The sequence below is a fragment of the Belonocnema kinseyi genome, chromosome 9, assembly GCF_010883055.1.
Source record: "Belonocnema kinseyi isolate 2016_QV_RU_SX_M_011 chromosome 9, B_treatae_v1, whole genome shotgun sequence".
Lineage (NCBI taxonomy): Eukaryota > Metazoa > Arthropoda > Insecta > Hymenoptera > Cynipidae > Belonocnema > Belonocnema kinseyi.
Window position 1 is genome coordinate 40,579,586 of NC_046665.1, and position 16,196 is coordinate 40,595,781.

The 16,196-nt window shown below is 30.5% G+C and overlaps 2 protein-coding genes across 7 annotated transcripts; one reads left to right on the plus strand and one right to left on the minus strand.

Annotated features, from left to right (window-relative positions):
• Positions 1–3,194: 3,194 nt before the first annotated feature.
• LOC117179550 (cilia- and flagella-associated protein 36) lies at positions 3,195–8,700 on the minus strand. 6 transcript variants are annotated; one of them, XM_033371466.1, is made up of 6 exons: positions 8,621–8,700; positions 8,272–8,330; positions 5,421–5,596; positions 4,984–5,186; positions 4,317–4,680; positions 3,195–4,181 (listed from the first exon to the last, which is right to left on the minus strand). In XM_033371466.1, the coding sequence occupies exons 3-6, from the start codon at positions 5,505–5,507 to the stop codon at positions 3,918–3,920; spliced, it is 918 nt and encodes a 305-aa protein (XP_033227357.1). In that variant the 5' UTR covers positions 5,508–5,596; positions 8,272–8,330; positions 8,621–8,700; the 3' UTR covers positions 3,195–3,917. The 6 variants fall into 6 exon arrangements, with proteins under 6 accessions (XP_033227357.1, XP_033227359.1, XP_033227356.1 ...); XM_033371468.1 differs by having other exon boundaries at positions 8,485–8,689; XM_033371465.1 differs by having other exon boundaries at positions 8,272–8,689.
• On the plus strand, positions 8,695–16,024 carry LOC117179552 (39S ribosomal protein L11, mitochondrial). The gene is made up of 3 exons (XM_033371469.1): positions 8,695–8,951; positions 13,064–13,253; positions 15,669–16,024. The coding sequence occupies exons 1-3, from the start codon at positions 8,820–8,822 to the stop codon at positions 15,932–15,934; spliced, it is 588 nt and encodes a 195-aa protein (XP_033227360.1). The 5' UTR covers positions 8,695–8,819; the 3' UTR covers positions 15,935–16,024.
• The last annotated feature ends 172 nt before the right edge of the window (positions 16,025–16,196 follow it).

Below are 16,196 nucleotides of genomic sequence, written 5' to 3' on the forward strand. Positions count from 1 at the left end.
TACAGAATGTTTTAGGCTTGTCAAATTAAATGAAACCTAATTAAATTTTCTGACAGAAAACTTCTAAAATAACATTCGAAATTACAAAAATTCCTATGCCCTTTAGGAATGTTTTAAACAGTTTTTTGATGGAGAAAACTATCATCTTGCGAGGAATTTAAATGGAATTGGATGTTTTGAGTAGTAGCAGCTATATACCTAAATTTGGCTCAAAATTGTTAGGAAAATATGAAACTTGGTGCAAGTTTAATCCGGAACTGCTTGGCGATTTTTATTTTTTTATATTTTTCTCAGATCAAGGATTCTAATTGAATTTATTTATTAGGAGAAAGTATTTAGTATTAAAATAGGCAGTGTCTATACGTCGGGACACAGGCCATGCCCTCTTCCCTTTTCCAACTCTCCTTATCCTTACCCAGTCCTTACGTTTAGACTCTGCCTTTAAAATAATGAGTGCAATTCTTCAGTTGTAGTTGATTAAATTTTTTTTCTATGCAAATCAAAATCTTTCGAAATTCAGATACAGTTTTAATTGTCGAAGGTAAATTTAACTTTATTGTGTTGTCTGTAGTAAAATAGAATATTTTTAAACTACTTTTTGAGGCGATTTTATAAAAAGCTCAATTTTTTTACTCCAATTTGTACGAGATTTTGATTTTAATCCAAATTATTTAAATTTTCTGCAGTTGCATCCATCTTTTCCTTAACACAAGATAAAAATGATTATTCAAAGTATAAATTTATCAAATTAATCATAACTAGCCTCGTTTCTGGCAGCTAAATAAATCAATTTAAGAATTGGTAAAGCTATGAGAAGTCTGAATCAGATCTGAAAGAAAGAAACAAATTCGAAAGGATATTTTTCGACAGCTTTAAAAAAAATAAAACGAGCAACTCTAAAACATTCTAAAGGCTCTCGGGAGCTTTTTTTAAATTTTCGCAGCCATCACATCGAATATAATAGCAAGGGGGAGATTTTCAGCAGTGTACAATATCACATGATTAGACATTTTTCTTTATATATTACATAAAAAGGAACTGTGAAAGCTTTTTCTCCAACACTCATCTTTTTATAAGAAAGCAAGAAAGAAAAAATAATATTAAACGCGAACTCTGTAAACTGGCGAAACAAAACATAAAAACACAAATGAAACTGAATCAGTGCGAATGCAGGGTGCGAATTAATTGGATTAAGATTTACAGAGGTGTCTTGAATCTTTATTTTAATCGACAGGAGTTACGAAAATTAACAATCACAGTGGGATTCGCAGTAGAAACCCAATGCTTGAACATTAACTATTCTTTCGCTTATTTTTTATTCAAGTCGTAGAGTTTAAGGAGTCGGACTGTGTCAAAGATCATCTCATAATTGCCGCATAATCCATGCTTAGAATAAAATGGTTAAGAAAAATTTGATTCAAATTTGTCAATTTTAATGGAGTTAGAATTCGTTAAGAGTTTTTGATTTTATTGATCAAAATTTCTATAAATCAACCGAAATGTACCAAAGAAAGGCAACTCGATCATTAGTTTGAACAAAAAGCGATTACAAAAATGATTTTTTTTCTTCAAAATTGATTCATCTTGGATTATTTTTAAAAAATCCTTGAAATTTTTCAACTATGTCAGAAAAAAACTTGATTTGGAGGTTCAAGCAAGTTAAATTCAAATAATTAACTGATTTAAAGAAACTTGTTCGAATCAAGTCCAGTCAACTAATTTCCAAAGTTTTGGTCAAATTTTGGTTGTATATTTTGATGAAATGTTTTTCTGAGTGAGAGCGAGTCTTTCATCTAACACCGATACTTAAAATTTAAGGTTAAAACGAGTTTTTCACGGAAAATGTGATGTAATTATAAGTAGCCTATTTTTTTTATTTAGTTCCTGTAAAGATGCCAATTTAACTTATAGCTGTTATAAGAGAAAATTCAAGCGATAGATATTATATATAAATATGCATGTATTCTATTATCATTTTGACGTTCAAACGACGAACGGTTCCTGCTGCGAATCCAATTCGTTCGACTCTGAGGCAGAGCTGTTGCGAATGAAGGGTGAATGCTGTACGAATACGAGTGTGTTGTAGAGCGAAAAAAATATTTAATTAAATAAAACCTAAAATTAGAAGAATCGACTATTTTCGGAACATCACAACCTGACCTTGCTTTGCAGTAAACAAGGGCATTATTTAATCGTCTACTATAAATTGAATCAGCAGTACAATTGGATGTGAAGCCTCCTCAATCCGACCAAAACACTTCTCCGAACTGTAGCGAAAATATTTCTACATTTAAAAATCATTTTTGAAGATATCGAATTTGTAGTAGATTTTACATTAATTGTACATTTATAAATTATTAACCATTGATACTGGGACGCATGTTAATGAAGATTGTGAATAGTGGACGAGATGCGGAACTAAAGTCTATAACTAATAGACTTTTAACAAATGTTTATTGTAGATTATATGAAAAAAAATTAAAAATATGTTGCAAACTCTTTTTCGGAGAACTTTTTTGGCAGGACAGGGATCGCTGTACAAATTTTTTAATGTAGCTAGACAAATCACTGTTAAAGCAGATTTTTTTTGATACTTTTTGAAACGGAATAGCACGTGAGAGCGAGAGCAATTTCCACTGATATTTTTAATCTAATTTCTGTAAAGACAAATTTCTTAGCATTAAATACGATGAAATGAATAAGGAATTCAGGATTGGTTGACAAAATCTAGTTTTGCCCCAGTATTTTTTGATTTTGATAACATTTTTTATAATTCGACACTGAACAAATTTAGTTGCACACTTTTAGTTTTAACTGGTCTTAAGGATTTTTTGCAACATGGAATAGTGTAATATTTATTTTTCAAGCATACATAACTCATATAATCATATAATTTTTATGACCTGAATTTGACGTGCATAACTTCTTCATTATTTTAAAAAACATTTTCAAATTAAAGTTTTTGGTAGTTTCGCAACTTTAAGTTTAAATTCTTTCTTATTACGTAATTAGAAAAAGCGTTTGAAATAAAACTTTGGTAATTTTAAATTAGGAGCGCTTGAAATTGGATAAACAGTTAATTGAAACGTTATTTTACAATTTCCAATTAAAATCCTACGTTTCCCAATTTTAAGATGAAAATTTGAAATAATCAACTCTTAAAGTTTAACCATTTTTAATTGAAGCATTTACAATTGTCTGGATTGTTCAAAAATGTACATTTTGCAATATTCAAAATTTAATAATTTTAGATTAAAAATTTATGAATGAGACAATGTCAGTCGCTTAATCTTGCACAATTTAAAATGGAAAATGTTCATAGTTAAATACTTGAACAGTTTTCAGTGCTTCTCCTTCCATCTGGAATTTTTAGTTTTCTGTGAGTATTTTTCTTCTAGTGTATACAATTTTCAAGTTTTCATTGAAAAAACAGATCACCTGCTCTTCAATGATATAAACGTGATAAAATGTTAAAATAATACGATTTTAGCGATTACTAGGGCTAACATCTATCAAGATTATTCTTTGAATATCTGCTCTGAGTTGTTTGTAAATTAACAATTTATATTGCCATTTCCATCTATACTGGCTTAGACTTATTGGTAATAAAAAGGCTCAAGTAGCTGGTACTACCCGACTCTTTCCTCGAAATATAATTATTAAATTTATATGGATTTACTCTGGAATTGTACATTTAGAACATTTTTTTATTTGGAATTTGTTTAATTTTGAAAGTGTTCGATTTTATACAATAATGAGCTTAAAATTGGCATTGTTTCAAATTGAAATTTTTTCGTTTCGATTGCCTCAAACTGGAAATTATTTTATTTTGAAATCTTTAAATTTAAAACTGCTGAGTTTAGGAACTTGAAATACTTATCCATCTCTGAACTTAAAACATATAATAAGTATTAAATTTATTTGTTCACGACTTCGGCTTTGAGTCTTGCAGCAAGAGCTCTTCGAACTTGAAGAATCGAAGGCTCCATTGGCTGCGGAAGATTCAGGTCGTTTCCTCCTTTCATAGCTGCTTCAGCAGCAACTCTAGCAGAACTCGGACGAGTGAAATTTTTTTCGAGCCTTTGACTTCGAGCCTGTTTTTTCAAAACTACCAGCTTATCACGTTGAGCTTTTAAGTAATCTTGCCTCTTTTTCACATCTTCTTCCCTTATGCTTTCCTCCTGCAAAATATTTGATTTCTTTAGAAATCATTTTAATTTTAAATAGCCACATATCTTTAAAATAAATGTAAATCTAAAATTCATGACGTTTTATATTGTGATAAGAACATAATATTAAAAGTTTCTTAATTTTACATTATGTTTGCTTTCAGAAGGTTCTGTGGATACCGGATTAATCGGAATCTGGACTCGTTTTTCTAGAATCTCGATTTCGCGATTTCTTGATTCTTTAGATTTCGCATCAATCGTTATCGAGGATCGATTTTCAGGAATTTTTATTTCATCCACCAAAGTTTCAGGTAGATGTTCTACAAATGATGTAGATTCCTCTTGTTCAGGACTCGTATTTGAAGAAGAATTATGAGAAGTTTCCAGAGCTTTTTCTAAAAGAACACGTTCATTGTGATACTCCTGGGTTAAACGTTCTCGTTCTTCTTTGGAAGGCATTTCTCCCTCTGATTCTGAATCTTCTTCTGTCTCTTTTCTGAGGACAGGTTTGCTGAAAAATTACAAGTTTTAACTCTCTAAATATTTACGATGTAATGTGCTTTAAAATATATTTATAATTAAATGTTGATAATATTTTTATTACAATGCATTAAAATTTGAAAAATTAGTTTTAAAATTTACAATAATAGTGGACATTGTACCGGGAGGTCGGAAAATCAAATTGAAATGTTGAATCTTTGAATTGTTTACTTTTAAAAACTTGAAATTTAAAAGTGTTAATAGTTTTAAGACTTAAATTTCATAATTGTTTACATTCTGATATAAACCAATATTGTTTATGGAAGAATCTTACTTGAGAATTTGCTCCATGACTAATTCTTCATCTGGTAAATTGTCATTTCCGCAAGTTAAAGAAGCAGGCGTGAGGCCATATTTTTGTTCAATCATGTTCAAGGCTTGCAATTGAAGTTCTAAATTCTTCTGAATCATCATCCTCTTGAATATTTCGAATTCGTTCGCCGCCCAGATTTGCTCGAACAAACTCTGTAAAGCAGCCTGTTTCAGTGAGCGTGAAAGGATTCTTTAAAGAGCCCTAATATTTTCCATAATATTAAAGGAAAGATCAAAATTGTTGTCTAGACAAAAATTTAATTTCAAGATTATAAGAAAACAGTTTTAGACTATATTTCAAAATTGTCGCTTATAATTTAACAATACTTGAGGAAAAAAAGTTCCCAATTTCTTAATAGACTTTATAAATAATAGTGCTTATTAGTAATTAATCAATACTTGTTGAAACTGAATAGGAATTCTCGTGTTTCTGTTTACTGCACAGGCTCGTTCAAATTGCTCAGGAGTTATTCCCATGTCTTCCATGTAACACCCAAGTAGTAAATCCACCAGATTTTTATATTCTTGATACACATCTCGATATTCCTTGCTGTCTTCCGTATCAGGTTCGAAAACTAGGTAAAACAATTAACAGCTTTTAAACAAACTTTTATTCCAATTTTGAAATCTTTCTTATACATCATCCAATATTTATATATTCTAGTTTTTCTCGCAGAAATGAAAAAAAATCTAGATAAAATACATATCTTTTTGGAAGTTTATTAGAACATTAATTAATAAAACTCATTTTCGAATAGATTGATGTTTTTCTTACTAAGCGAGTTTTCTTCTATGAAACTCATCAGTGGAGCAGACCAAATGGGTCCTTGTAAGAAGCCTATCAATGAATCGAAGACCCACGCACTTTCGTCTCGGTCACCCATTTCAAATTAAAACTTTGTGATTAAAATTTATTGAATACCGCTGAAGACCGTCAAGTATAGAATCCAATTTTCGCAGTATGCACCAGCGTTCAAAATACGTCAACAATGCTGTGAGAATATTTGTCTATACTCAGTAACCATAGTGACAAAGTACAAAACATTTCTTCTACGCAGGTAGGTAAATAATTTAGAATAGTTTTTAGACAAAATGCCCTTACGTATTACATCCAATGGACTATTTTAAAGCAGCATTATCCATTTTGTATTTACAACGTGAATACATTTGTCTCTAATTTATTCTGGAAGTTTATAATAAATGCTTTCCAATGCTAAAATGTTCACTTTTAATAGAAAAAATAATTTGAATAGTTATTTAAAATGACAAAAACCTATTTTTATAGAAAATTCTTAGATTTTTCTAGGACACGCTTTAAAAATCAGCCAATTTGTAAAGCTGTTTATTATAATTGATTATCTATATCAAAGAGCTTTCACCATATATTTGAAAAAATTAAAACAAATGCTACGTAATATTTGAAATAATATTCATGTTTAAATTTTCTATAAATCCTTGTGCTTGAAATAAACTAAAACAGAAAGAGAATTCATAAACGTTTTGTCTCGAATTATATTGAAATTTATACCTTTCTCAGTCCAGTGCCGTTGGAAAAAAATTTTAAATATAACAAATTGTTTTTCACATAAATATACAACCATGTTGTATTTAGTTATAATTTGGATAATTAATGATTTATATTTGAGGCAGTTATTTAAACTATCGGTAATTATTTGCAATTTTCAAAAAGTATATTGTACTTTTAGGACATTCCAGTAGTCTACATTAGTTCTTCACTCGGCGTAAGAAAAAATGTTTTTCTGATTATTCTAAAGGTTAGAAAAAAATCCAATCAAAATTAAAAAGACGTTGAAAAAAATGACACTGCGCTCTTTTTTTACAGTATGCACGATCTCGATGAAGTCATGTACAAAAACTGACACTGAACATTATTGAACAAGCTTGTTAGAATTTTTTTTTTACTTCTTTGAAATGACTTTTTCCGGGCTTTCAGAATAACAAAGAAACGTAAAAGAAGTTTACACCGAGTAATGAACCGTGGAGTATACAAGACGGTAAAAAACAAATCAACAGTTTTTAGAAATTGAAAAAAAAAATGTTAGAAGTAGAACTGAAAGATAATATGTTGTATGTAAATTCCCGCAGTGAGCGTGAAGCTTCGTTATAATTTGAATATATTGCTAAAATAACATTTAATGATAAGTCCATTTTTTTAAAGTATTGTGTAGTATCAAATGGAATTTCAAATAACTCAAATTAGATAAAAAGCTAGAAAATTTTCATATTCTTTCTACATTCTCATCTTGAAGAGTCCGCTGGCTCAGACGATAGCGCGCCAGGCTTCCAAGCAGGAGGACTTTGGGGTTCGATCCCTGTGCCGGTACCAATGGAAATTTTTCTGTATACTTTTACCGGGGCTTCGGTGGTACGGAACCCACCTCAAACTGTAGGTCCCCTCAGAAAAAGCTGATGCCTTACAAAGGATAAACGGGCTCCGTACGGGGGCAACCACACGGGATTGGTCGCTGGACGCTTTCGAGGAATGAGCATACATACACTTACACAACACACCAGGGCAGTACTTCGAATCTGTCAATCTAACTGATGACCTCAGAGGGATCCTCCCCCCCCCCCCCCCCCCCCCCCCCCCCTAGCCTGCTAGGGAGGCTTGCGGATTGCATAGCTGGCGAGGCTCACTTTGTTTATCAGTGACAAGGAAGGGCGTCCCTTGCTGTGCGATGGGTATTGGTTTTATGCTAAAAATGTCTTTCGCAGATTCCATCAAAATGTTGACGTTTTGAGGCCCCCTGAGTCAGAAAAAATAGTTTTTACGTCGGTATCTGTCATCGTTGTTGTCTTTGTAGTCTGTAAACACGGTAACACGGTTCGTTAGCCAGCTTTTTTTTGAAGAAATTTTAAAAAGTTAGACCATTCTGAAAAATTTTGAGACCACTTTTTTTTAATACTTGAAATTTCTTTCGACAGCGAAGCGAGCCGCGCGCGACGAGACTGTGCCCGCACTGTGGGAAGATTTTTTCCAATGAAAAACTATAATACAAAGTTCATTATCGTTTAAATTAAACCTGTGAAATTCCGATACAAAAATATGTATTTTTTACAGACCTAAACATCTCATACAAATTTTTATGAGATTTTTAGGTCTGTGAACCATATAAATTTTGCTATCGGATTGGTTTCTCAAGCACATCAACCTACAACACTTTGACCCTTAAAACGATCATTCATTCATAAAGGCACTATTATTATGTACTATTTTTTCTTCACTCACTTTTTTAACGTCACAGCCAGATGAGAGGACCTTTCTGGATAATAGTACTGCCGTGCAAACTAAAAACATACATAAGTGACATTGCCGCTTAGGGCGGCTTTTTCATTACCAAGTTTACGAGAAGAAACCTAAGCGGCAGTGTTAATTACGTATCTTTTTATTTTGTACGGCAGAGTAAGCGATTCTATGACATTCAAATGTACCATCGCTTACGCGGGAAAATTAGACGACTGCCATTGGTTGATGATCCAAACCGTATTTTGTTAATATCTTCGTCAAAAATAACTTTTTCACTAATGATTTATTTAGTAATTAGATTTTATTTATTACGAAGATATAACAATTATACATTTTTTCCCATGCATTTTATGCCATTTTTCCCTCAGCACTGGACGAAATGAAGTTAGCTTGTGATGAAGTAAGAACTGGTAAGAACTAGAACACGTAAAATCGTCTGCTAGTTTTGCTGTTTCTTTTTCCATGTGACGAGTGAGTGTCGGTGTACATAAAGTGTTAATCGGAACTAGTTTGCCGTAAAATCGATCAAAATGTCTAAAGCCGGACGTATGAAAATGATTAAGAAAGTTGTGGAGAAGGTAGATCACTCCTCAAAATTAAGAACAAATATTTTAGCTGGAATGGCTACGCCATCTCCTCCCCTCGGACCACAACTTGGACAGGTTAGAATTTTTCCATTTTTACACAAAGTTGTAATCGTAGTATTTTCAATAATGTTTTACTGGTTTTAACGTTTGCATGCAAACTAAACTTGACATATGTTGATTCAACCGAATTTTCGCAAGTTCAAAATATTTTTTTAAACACAACTAACAACAAAATTCCTCTCTTCCCGTCATAACCTCGAAAACATTTATTTTCTTATAAAACTGTTTTGAATATTTCGAAAATCTTTTTTAATCAATCTGTCAATGTAAGTGAATTACTTTTTATACTATATTACTCAGAGATTATGAAAATATTTACCATAAAATTTGCTTTTTAATTTAATAATTGTTTCTGCATTATTTTGTCACTATTGTACCGGGTTGTAATAAGCCGGGTGTGTAATTTTGTAAAACTCAAATCCTTGTATAAAAAATAAAATTAAAATTGCAATTCAAAAATTTTAAATGAGACGTAGGAGTGACTTATGCCATTTTTTCAAGATACATTACAAAGTTAAGAATATAACTGAAATGTACTTAACATAAATGTGCTTTATGTTCTTAAATTATAGGATCAGATCTTTATATTTCACAATAACACTTTGTATATGTTATTTTTCATACCTTTATTCAATCTTAAAACAATTCCAAAATTTTATATGTAAGTTCAATTTTTCTTTCTTGCAGTAAGAAATGTTAATACACATTTAGAATTTCTAAAGCATGACAAATTTTAGTAAACAATTTTTTCCTACTGTCTACTATGTATTCATATTTTTTCAACTACTCCATAACGTAAGAATTTCAAAAAATCAAATTTAAATTCAGAGGGGGGGGGGTGTCGAAGTAATATTCTCCATGTTAAGAACAATGGAAAAAGTATTATGCAGGGGGAGGGGTCAGAAGTTACTGAAAAATGTATCACTTATTTTGTAAATGGCCCCTAAGTTTCCTTTTTTAATTATATTATCTAAACTACATTTGAATAACTTCTAGTAATAAGTTTAATAATTTTAAATATAGGTAATTTGAAAAAGAAATTGTACCGTGAAAGTAACAGATTTCTATTATTTACCAGTAGAAGAATCTCCTTGTCTAAATTAATGTAAAAATAAGCAATTTCGAGCAAATTAGGGCTCAAGTTTCGGTCGTGCTTTGCTATTAAAATTAAACTCCAAGCAACTTTTTTCAGTTTAACCTTTACATTTATATTCGAATAAATTTTTGAGGTTGAAATTCAAAGTTTTGAGTGCGACACATTGTATTACATACGAATTTTATTTTTAGTGGCTTAAAAAGGATTCGAAATATTTGAGAAAACGCAAGCGTTTCATTTTTGCCAAAGAAAAATGCTAATAGTTGAAATCACACTTTTTAATGTACCAAATATATAGTATGACCTAATTGGCTCAGAACATTAGCCTGTTTAATTTTGACCCACTTAAATCATATTTCTGGCCCATTTTAATCTTGAAAAAGTATAAAAATATTTATTATTATTATAAACTTTGGTAGAGCATCATCATAATTATTTTGATTTGAAAGGTATATTCTCGAACATCATATGCTGTTGCTTGTATAATATTAAAAAAACACTTCAACTACGTTTTCTCAAATATCATAAATATTATAACTTAAATCGAAAACTGATTTAAACTTCTGAGGAATTACAGCCATAAATTGTAACTGCAATTTTTTCGATTTGTTTTTAAATAAGGTTCTCAAAGCACCTACAGCTTTGACGATTACATTCTCATTACGAAACTCGCGCTTGATAATTTGTGTTCAATTGAAAAACTTAAGCAAGATAATTGGTAAATCTTGTTCAAATCCACTAAAAACAACGCTTTAAACTCACTTATCTGTTAAAAACAAAAATTGCATATTTTTGAAAATGACCTAACTTTTCGAATTGTTGTCTAACCCTTGTGTTGCCACCTAAAAAAACTCAGAGCATCTGCCACCCGGGTACCTGGGTACCCCGCCAACGAAATTGTTGTTAAAAGTTCATTGTAACTTGAAGTAACTATGTGTATTCAATCAATATTTAATTATTCATATTCTAGAAAGGTATTCCTACTTAAATATAATAATTTAATAATGTCAATTAAAAATGTATATATTTTGTTATTATTTATAAAATTATCCATGTTTACTTCATATATTATTATAACAAACTTTATTTTTATGATATACTGTATGAAAATCATGCTTTTTGTGTCGGGGTACCCGGGTGGCTCTACCGTGCTTTTTTTAATTGCAAGACATTTCAAGCTAAAAAATTCCTAAAAATATGTGCAATGCAAATTTCGACAGAGAATCAGTTAAATTATGCTGATTCGAGAAGCATTCGGACTATCTTTATTAGAAAAAAAGTTATTTAACAAAACGTATGCCGATGGGTACGAGGGTGACAACACAAGGGCTAATTAAGCAATTTCATAAGAATAATTGCGAAATACATATATTTTATATCGAGTAGAAATTTGGATTGATATTTCTTAATCAATTAAAATTTTTTTCCTTCTTGAAATTTAAATTAATTAAATTCTTGAAATTAAGTCGAATTTAACCCGTTAATCTAAGGGGGGGAGGGTCGATTTGACCCAGGCCGAAATTTCAAATCGATGCCATTTGCGAACCAAGCAAGAACATGGGTTCTTGCCTCCATCTAAAAAATTGTACTCTGGGATAGAAGCCTCACGCATAGTTTCGAACCACTTGTATCTTTCAGTCAGCTATAGGGTGCAGTCAAAGTGAATTTTGGTTCGATTTGACCCCCCCCCCCCCTGCGGTTTACGTATGTATTTCGACTGATGACACTTGAGGTAAATTTACTATTTTTCTTCTTTTCTGTACCAGCGAGAATAAGGTGATTGCCCTTATTACTCCTTATAAATCAAAGTATAAAAATTCATTATTTATTACATTTCAATCAATTTAGAACGATAATAGGAGCACGAAAGATGACAGGTGCATTTACCATGCGATTTCAATTTACATTATTTAAATAAAAAATTCATGGTCCTGTGTGTACATATTTAGATAAAAAAAATAATTTTTTGTTACTAAATAAATTGATTTGCGTATATTTGTGTATATTTCTATCAGAACCTCCTACATTCATACCTAAAATAATGCATGAGTTCATGTTGAAAATTAAGGGTTTCAATTTCTTCAAAATTTCTTGCAACTTTTTTTATTGAAAGACACATTCTTCCCCTTTAATTTCCTTTTTGAACCCTTCAATTTCGTTCATTTGTCTCTGAGTTAGGAATTTTGCAATAAAAGTATTTTTTTATATGAGTATTTGTTTATTGTTAATTGTATCAACAATAATTTTTAAAAAACACACATATTACAAAATTGTACCGTTAAGTAGAAAGTTCAAACATGAACCATGAATTTTTTAGATTTTTAGGAACACGTTTTTGATTTTTTAAAACATCGGGTCGAATCGCCCCCCCCCCCCTACGGTTAAGTGGTGCAAAAAAAGCCCTACGGTGACCGATTTAAAAGTGTAATTAGGATAATTTGAAAGTATTTTTTTCGGGTACCAGAAAATTTGACAAAAATTTCTAAAACTCATCAAAAAATTTTTGTTTCTATTTTTCTGAACATTTTCAAAATTTTAAAAAGTGTATAACTTTTCTAATTTTCATCGAAATTGACAATTTTATTTGGATAATTTCAAGTCTTCTACCCATCTATAAGGAACTTTGACAAAAATTTCTCTACATTTTGAAAATGTTCTGGATTTTTAAATTTTGGTTCGAAATATCTGATTAACAAACTTAACGTTCATTTTGGGAACCTTAAGAAGTGTATCAAAGGCTGACTCGATTGGACAAATCCTTCTAAAGTTAGCGTGGCTACAGACAGATACCGATAAAATTTAAGATTTTCGGATTCTGTGCGTGCCGAAACGTAAAGATTCGTTAAAAACCAGAGATCGAAAATTTGGAGAAGTACATTACACTTTCATGAATTGGAATGTAAAAATAAAGCAATACACAAGTACCAGTCTTATCAATATCGTACAAGAAGCAACTTGCGGTTTATATGCTTTACTGTTTAAATGATTTAAAGTAACAATATACTGACATTGTTTCAAATGACATTTTCAGAGAAACATTAACATAGCCGCTTTTTGCAAGGATTTTAACGAAAGAACGAAAGATATTAAAGAGGGAATTCCAATACCATGTCGAATAAAGGTCAATCCGGACCGAACTTACGAATTAGTAATGCACAATCCACCTGCAACCTACTTTTTAAAACAAGCTGCCGGAATTTCGAGAGGAACAATGCAGCCAAGTAAGTTTTTAAATCAGTATTTAATTTTGATAGTTTTTAACGCGTATCTAGCCCAGAAATTATATTTGAGTTATTATCCAGGGTTGGTACAATAACTTGGTTTTAAAATTACATGAATTTCCATTCCATTTTTGAAAAAATTCAAGATAATTTTTTTTTATAGTAAATTTCAACACATTCTGCTGTTTGTCAACTAATTTACAAAAAATTGTTTATGCAATTATTTAATCAAAGTATTTAGCTTTAGAATTAGAATGAGTCATGGCGATATAACGGATTTTTAAAGGGTTTTACCACTCGGGATTTGAGTGTACACCAGATTACAAAATATTACCAAAGATTTCAAAAGATATGAAAATATTTCAAAGATTTAAAATTATTTAAAAGGATTTTGAACGTTTTACAAAGATTCCACGGATTTCAAAGATTTAAAAAAGGCTTGTTTCGAACATTTCATAAAGATTTCAGGGATTTAAAAACTTTCAAAAGGTTTTACACAGATTCAAAATGTTTGAATGATTTCAAATGAATAAAAAAGTTTTAGCAAACATTTAAAAAGATTTCGAAGATATTTCAAAGATGTTAAATTAAGTAAACATGTTAAACTTATGTTCGAAAAAAATTAAGCATTTGTTTATTTATGGTTCTGCCTTTTTAAAAAAAAATTGCCAATCAAAAATGAAATGGCACATTTTTACATATATAACAAACGGTTGTTACATTATCTAATTTAAAAAGGAGACCTGGAAAACACCTTAAACTTCGTTCCTGAGAATCACGGGAAGTCTTGTAGTAAGATTCCAATCCCTTTCCAAGGCGACCATTGCTGCCAAAATAAATTAAAATAAATAAATGAATAAAAAAACCTAGATTTCGTTTGAAGCATTAGAATGCTCTCCAAAAGAATAAAGTTTGAAAAATTTAGTAGGATTGTATAAAAGAATACATCTCTTCATTATCAGATATTCGCTTTCTTCAAACATTATAAATTACAAAAATATAAAATCGTAAAAAGTTCAAAAAAATTGTTTTTCACCACAGCCATCTGTGTGGAAATTAATCCTGACTTCATAAAATGACCGATGCTATATTTAAAAAAGTTTTTAACCTCATTATTATTCGAAAAACAGTAAACAAAAATAACGAAATGTGCTAAATTAAAAGGGATTACAATTTTTCTATACATCTTCGTGTCTTTGTGGTATCCAAGAGTATTGTCGCCGCTGGGTACAGAAAGAGTTTAAATTTAATAGATAACTTTTACTTCCGTCGCGATTTAAAATAGGGTGACAACCAGGGGATCAGGAAATATTCAATATTTTTCACGTTACCACTGGATGCATGAAATTTTTCAAATCTTTTTAATTCAAGCCTTCTTACCGGGGGATGTATTTCAGCTATAATCTCGTAAAATTAAATCGTTTATTTACGCAACAAGTATTATAAAAAAGTATTTATAAAAGTAATTATAAATCTTATAATTATAAGTTTTATAACAGTTTTATAGAAGCATTGATAAAAGCATCTATACAAATTTGAGGATAGGTTTTCTAGATGTAATATTGCGTAAGTTGTCTTATCATAAGTGTAATCACTGTTTGAAAATTATCCGAACTGGCTTTAACGTTGATATTTTGTAACTTTTTAATACATTATTATGAATGATTAAATAAACCAAATTTAGTTTTAATTTAACATTTAAATTCTTTGAGCTTCAAAGTTGATGAAAAACATAACGGTAAGGTAAACGACATTTTTGTGGATGACCTTATTATTAAAGTTTACGATTTTCCATCAAAAATAAAGTTTCAACGAAAAATGATGAAAATCTGTAATAAAACGGAATCTAATTTTTAGGTTTTTTGTTTGGAAATAATTACGTAGCTACAATTTTCTAAGAAGAAAATCACGAGTCTAAAGTGAAGGTTTTCAAAATTCTTAATAGGTTTTTGTATGTAGTAATTATGAACTTCAACAAAGTTTAATAAATATTACATATTTTTACAAAAGACAAGAAACTATAGAACCCCAAATCACCCACATACTACGAAAAATTAAAGTGTATCCTTAAGGGGCCATTCACAAAATACGTGATACATTTTTCAGGAGCTTTAACCCCCCCCCCCCCAGCGTTATGCTTTTTGTAATGCATTTGATACGTAGAATGATAGACCCCCCCCCACGTATTTTGTGAATGACCCCTAAGGTGTACATCATTCTCTAGAGAAATAGGAACATGAAAGATTTATTATTATCGCTTTCTACAAATAAATTATTCTGAGCCCAATAAGCATGAAAAAAACGTAGAAATTTTCGTACAACTCCATAGAAATTATTTACATCATGGTATGAACCTTTTTAATTTTCCTTGAATCGTTTCTTGACTTTTTCATCCTTGTTTTTTTTTTATTTCAGAGAAGGAAATAGCTGGCAAGATAACGTTGAAGCATTTGTACGAGATCGCGAAAATAAAATCCCAAGATCCTCCTCTGGCGCTGATGAGTTTGCAACAAATTACTCAAATGATGGTTGGCATAGCAGACACCTGTGGCATTGAAATAGTACGAGAATTGGATGCAAAAGAGTATGAAGAATTCCTAAAGGAACGAGCGATTATTGTAGCTCAACAAAAAGAAGACTTAAAAGCAGCGAAAGAGGCAAAATTACTAAGAACTGTGTAGATTGGCGGTATAAATTCTTTAATATTAAAGTTGAAATTCTTGAAAAAACTAAGCTGTAATATAAATTGTAAATAAACAACACTTCCGGTTTATTATTTTTTAAACCCTATTCGAAACCCATTTTTAACAAAGGTAGGGTAAACAGTTACATTACTGACACCTTACGAAAATGTTTTTAGAAAAAGGAGAATATTAATTTATATGCTTATTGTTTGACAACGAAGATAAATTAATCTGAAAGGGCAGATTTTTTTCGTTTATA

Excerpts from the sequence above, each read along its gene's own strand:
- LOC117179550 (XM_033371462.1), bottom strand. The coding sequence starts at position 5,905 with ATGGGTGACCGAGACGAAAGTGCGTGGGTCTTCGATTCATTGATAGGC. Across the intron at positions 5,597-5,796 it reads CATAGAAGAAAACTCGCTTA|TTTTCGAACCTGATACGGAA; the intron begins GTAAGAAAAACA and ends TGTTTTACCTAG. Across the intron at positions 4,681-4,983 it reads GTCATGGAGCAAATTCTCAA|CAAACCTGTCCTCAGAAAAG; the intron begins GTAAGATTCTTC and ends GTAATTTTTCAG.
- LOC117179552 (XM_033371469.1), top strand. The coding sequence starts at position 8,820 with ATGTCTAAAGCCGGACGTATGAAAATGATTAAGAAAGTTGTGGAGAAG. Across the intron at positions 8,952-13,063 it reads TCGGACCACAACTTGGACAG|AGAAACATTAACATAGCCGC; the intron begins GTTAGAATTTTT and ends TGACATTTTCAG. Across the intron at positions 13,254-15,668 it reads GAGAGGAACAATGCAGCCAA|AGAAGGAAATAGCTGGCAAG; the intron begins GTAAGTTTTTAA and ends TTTTTATTTCAG.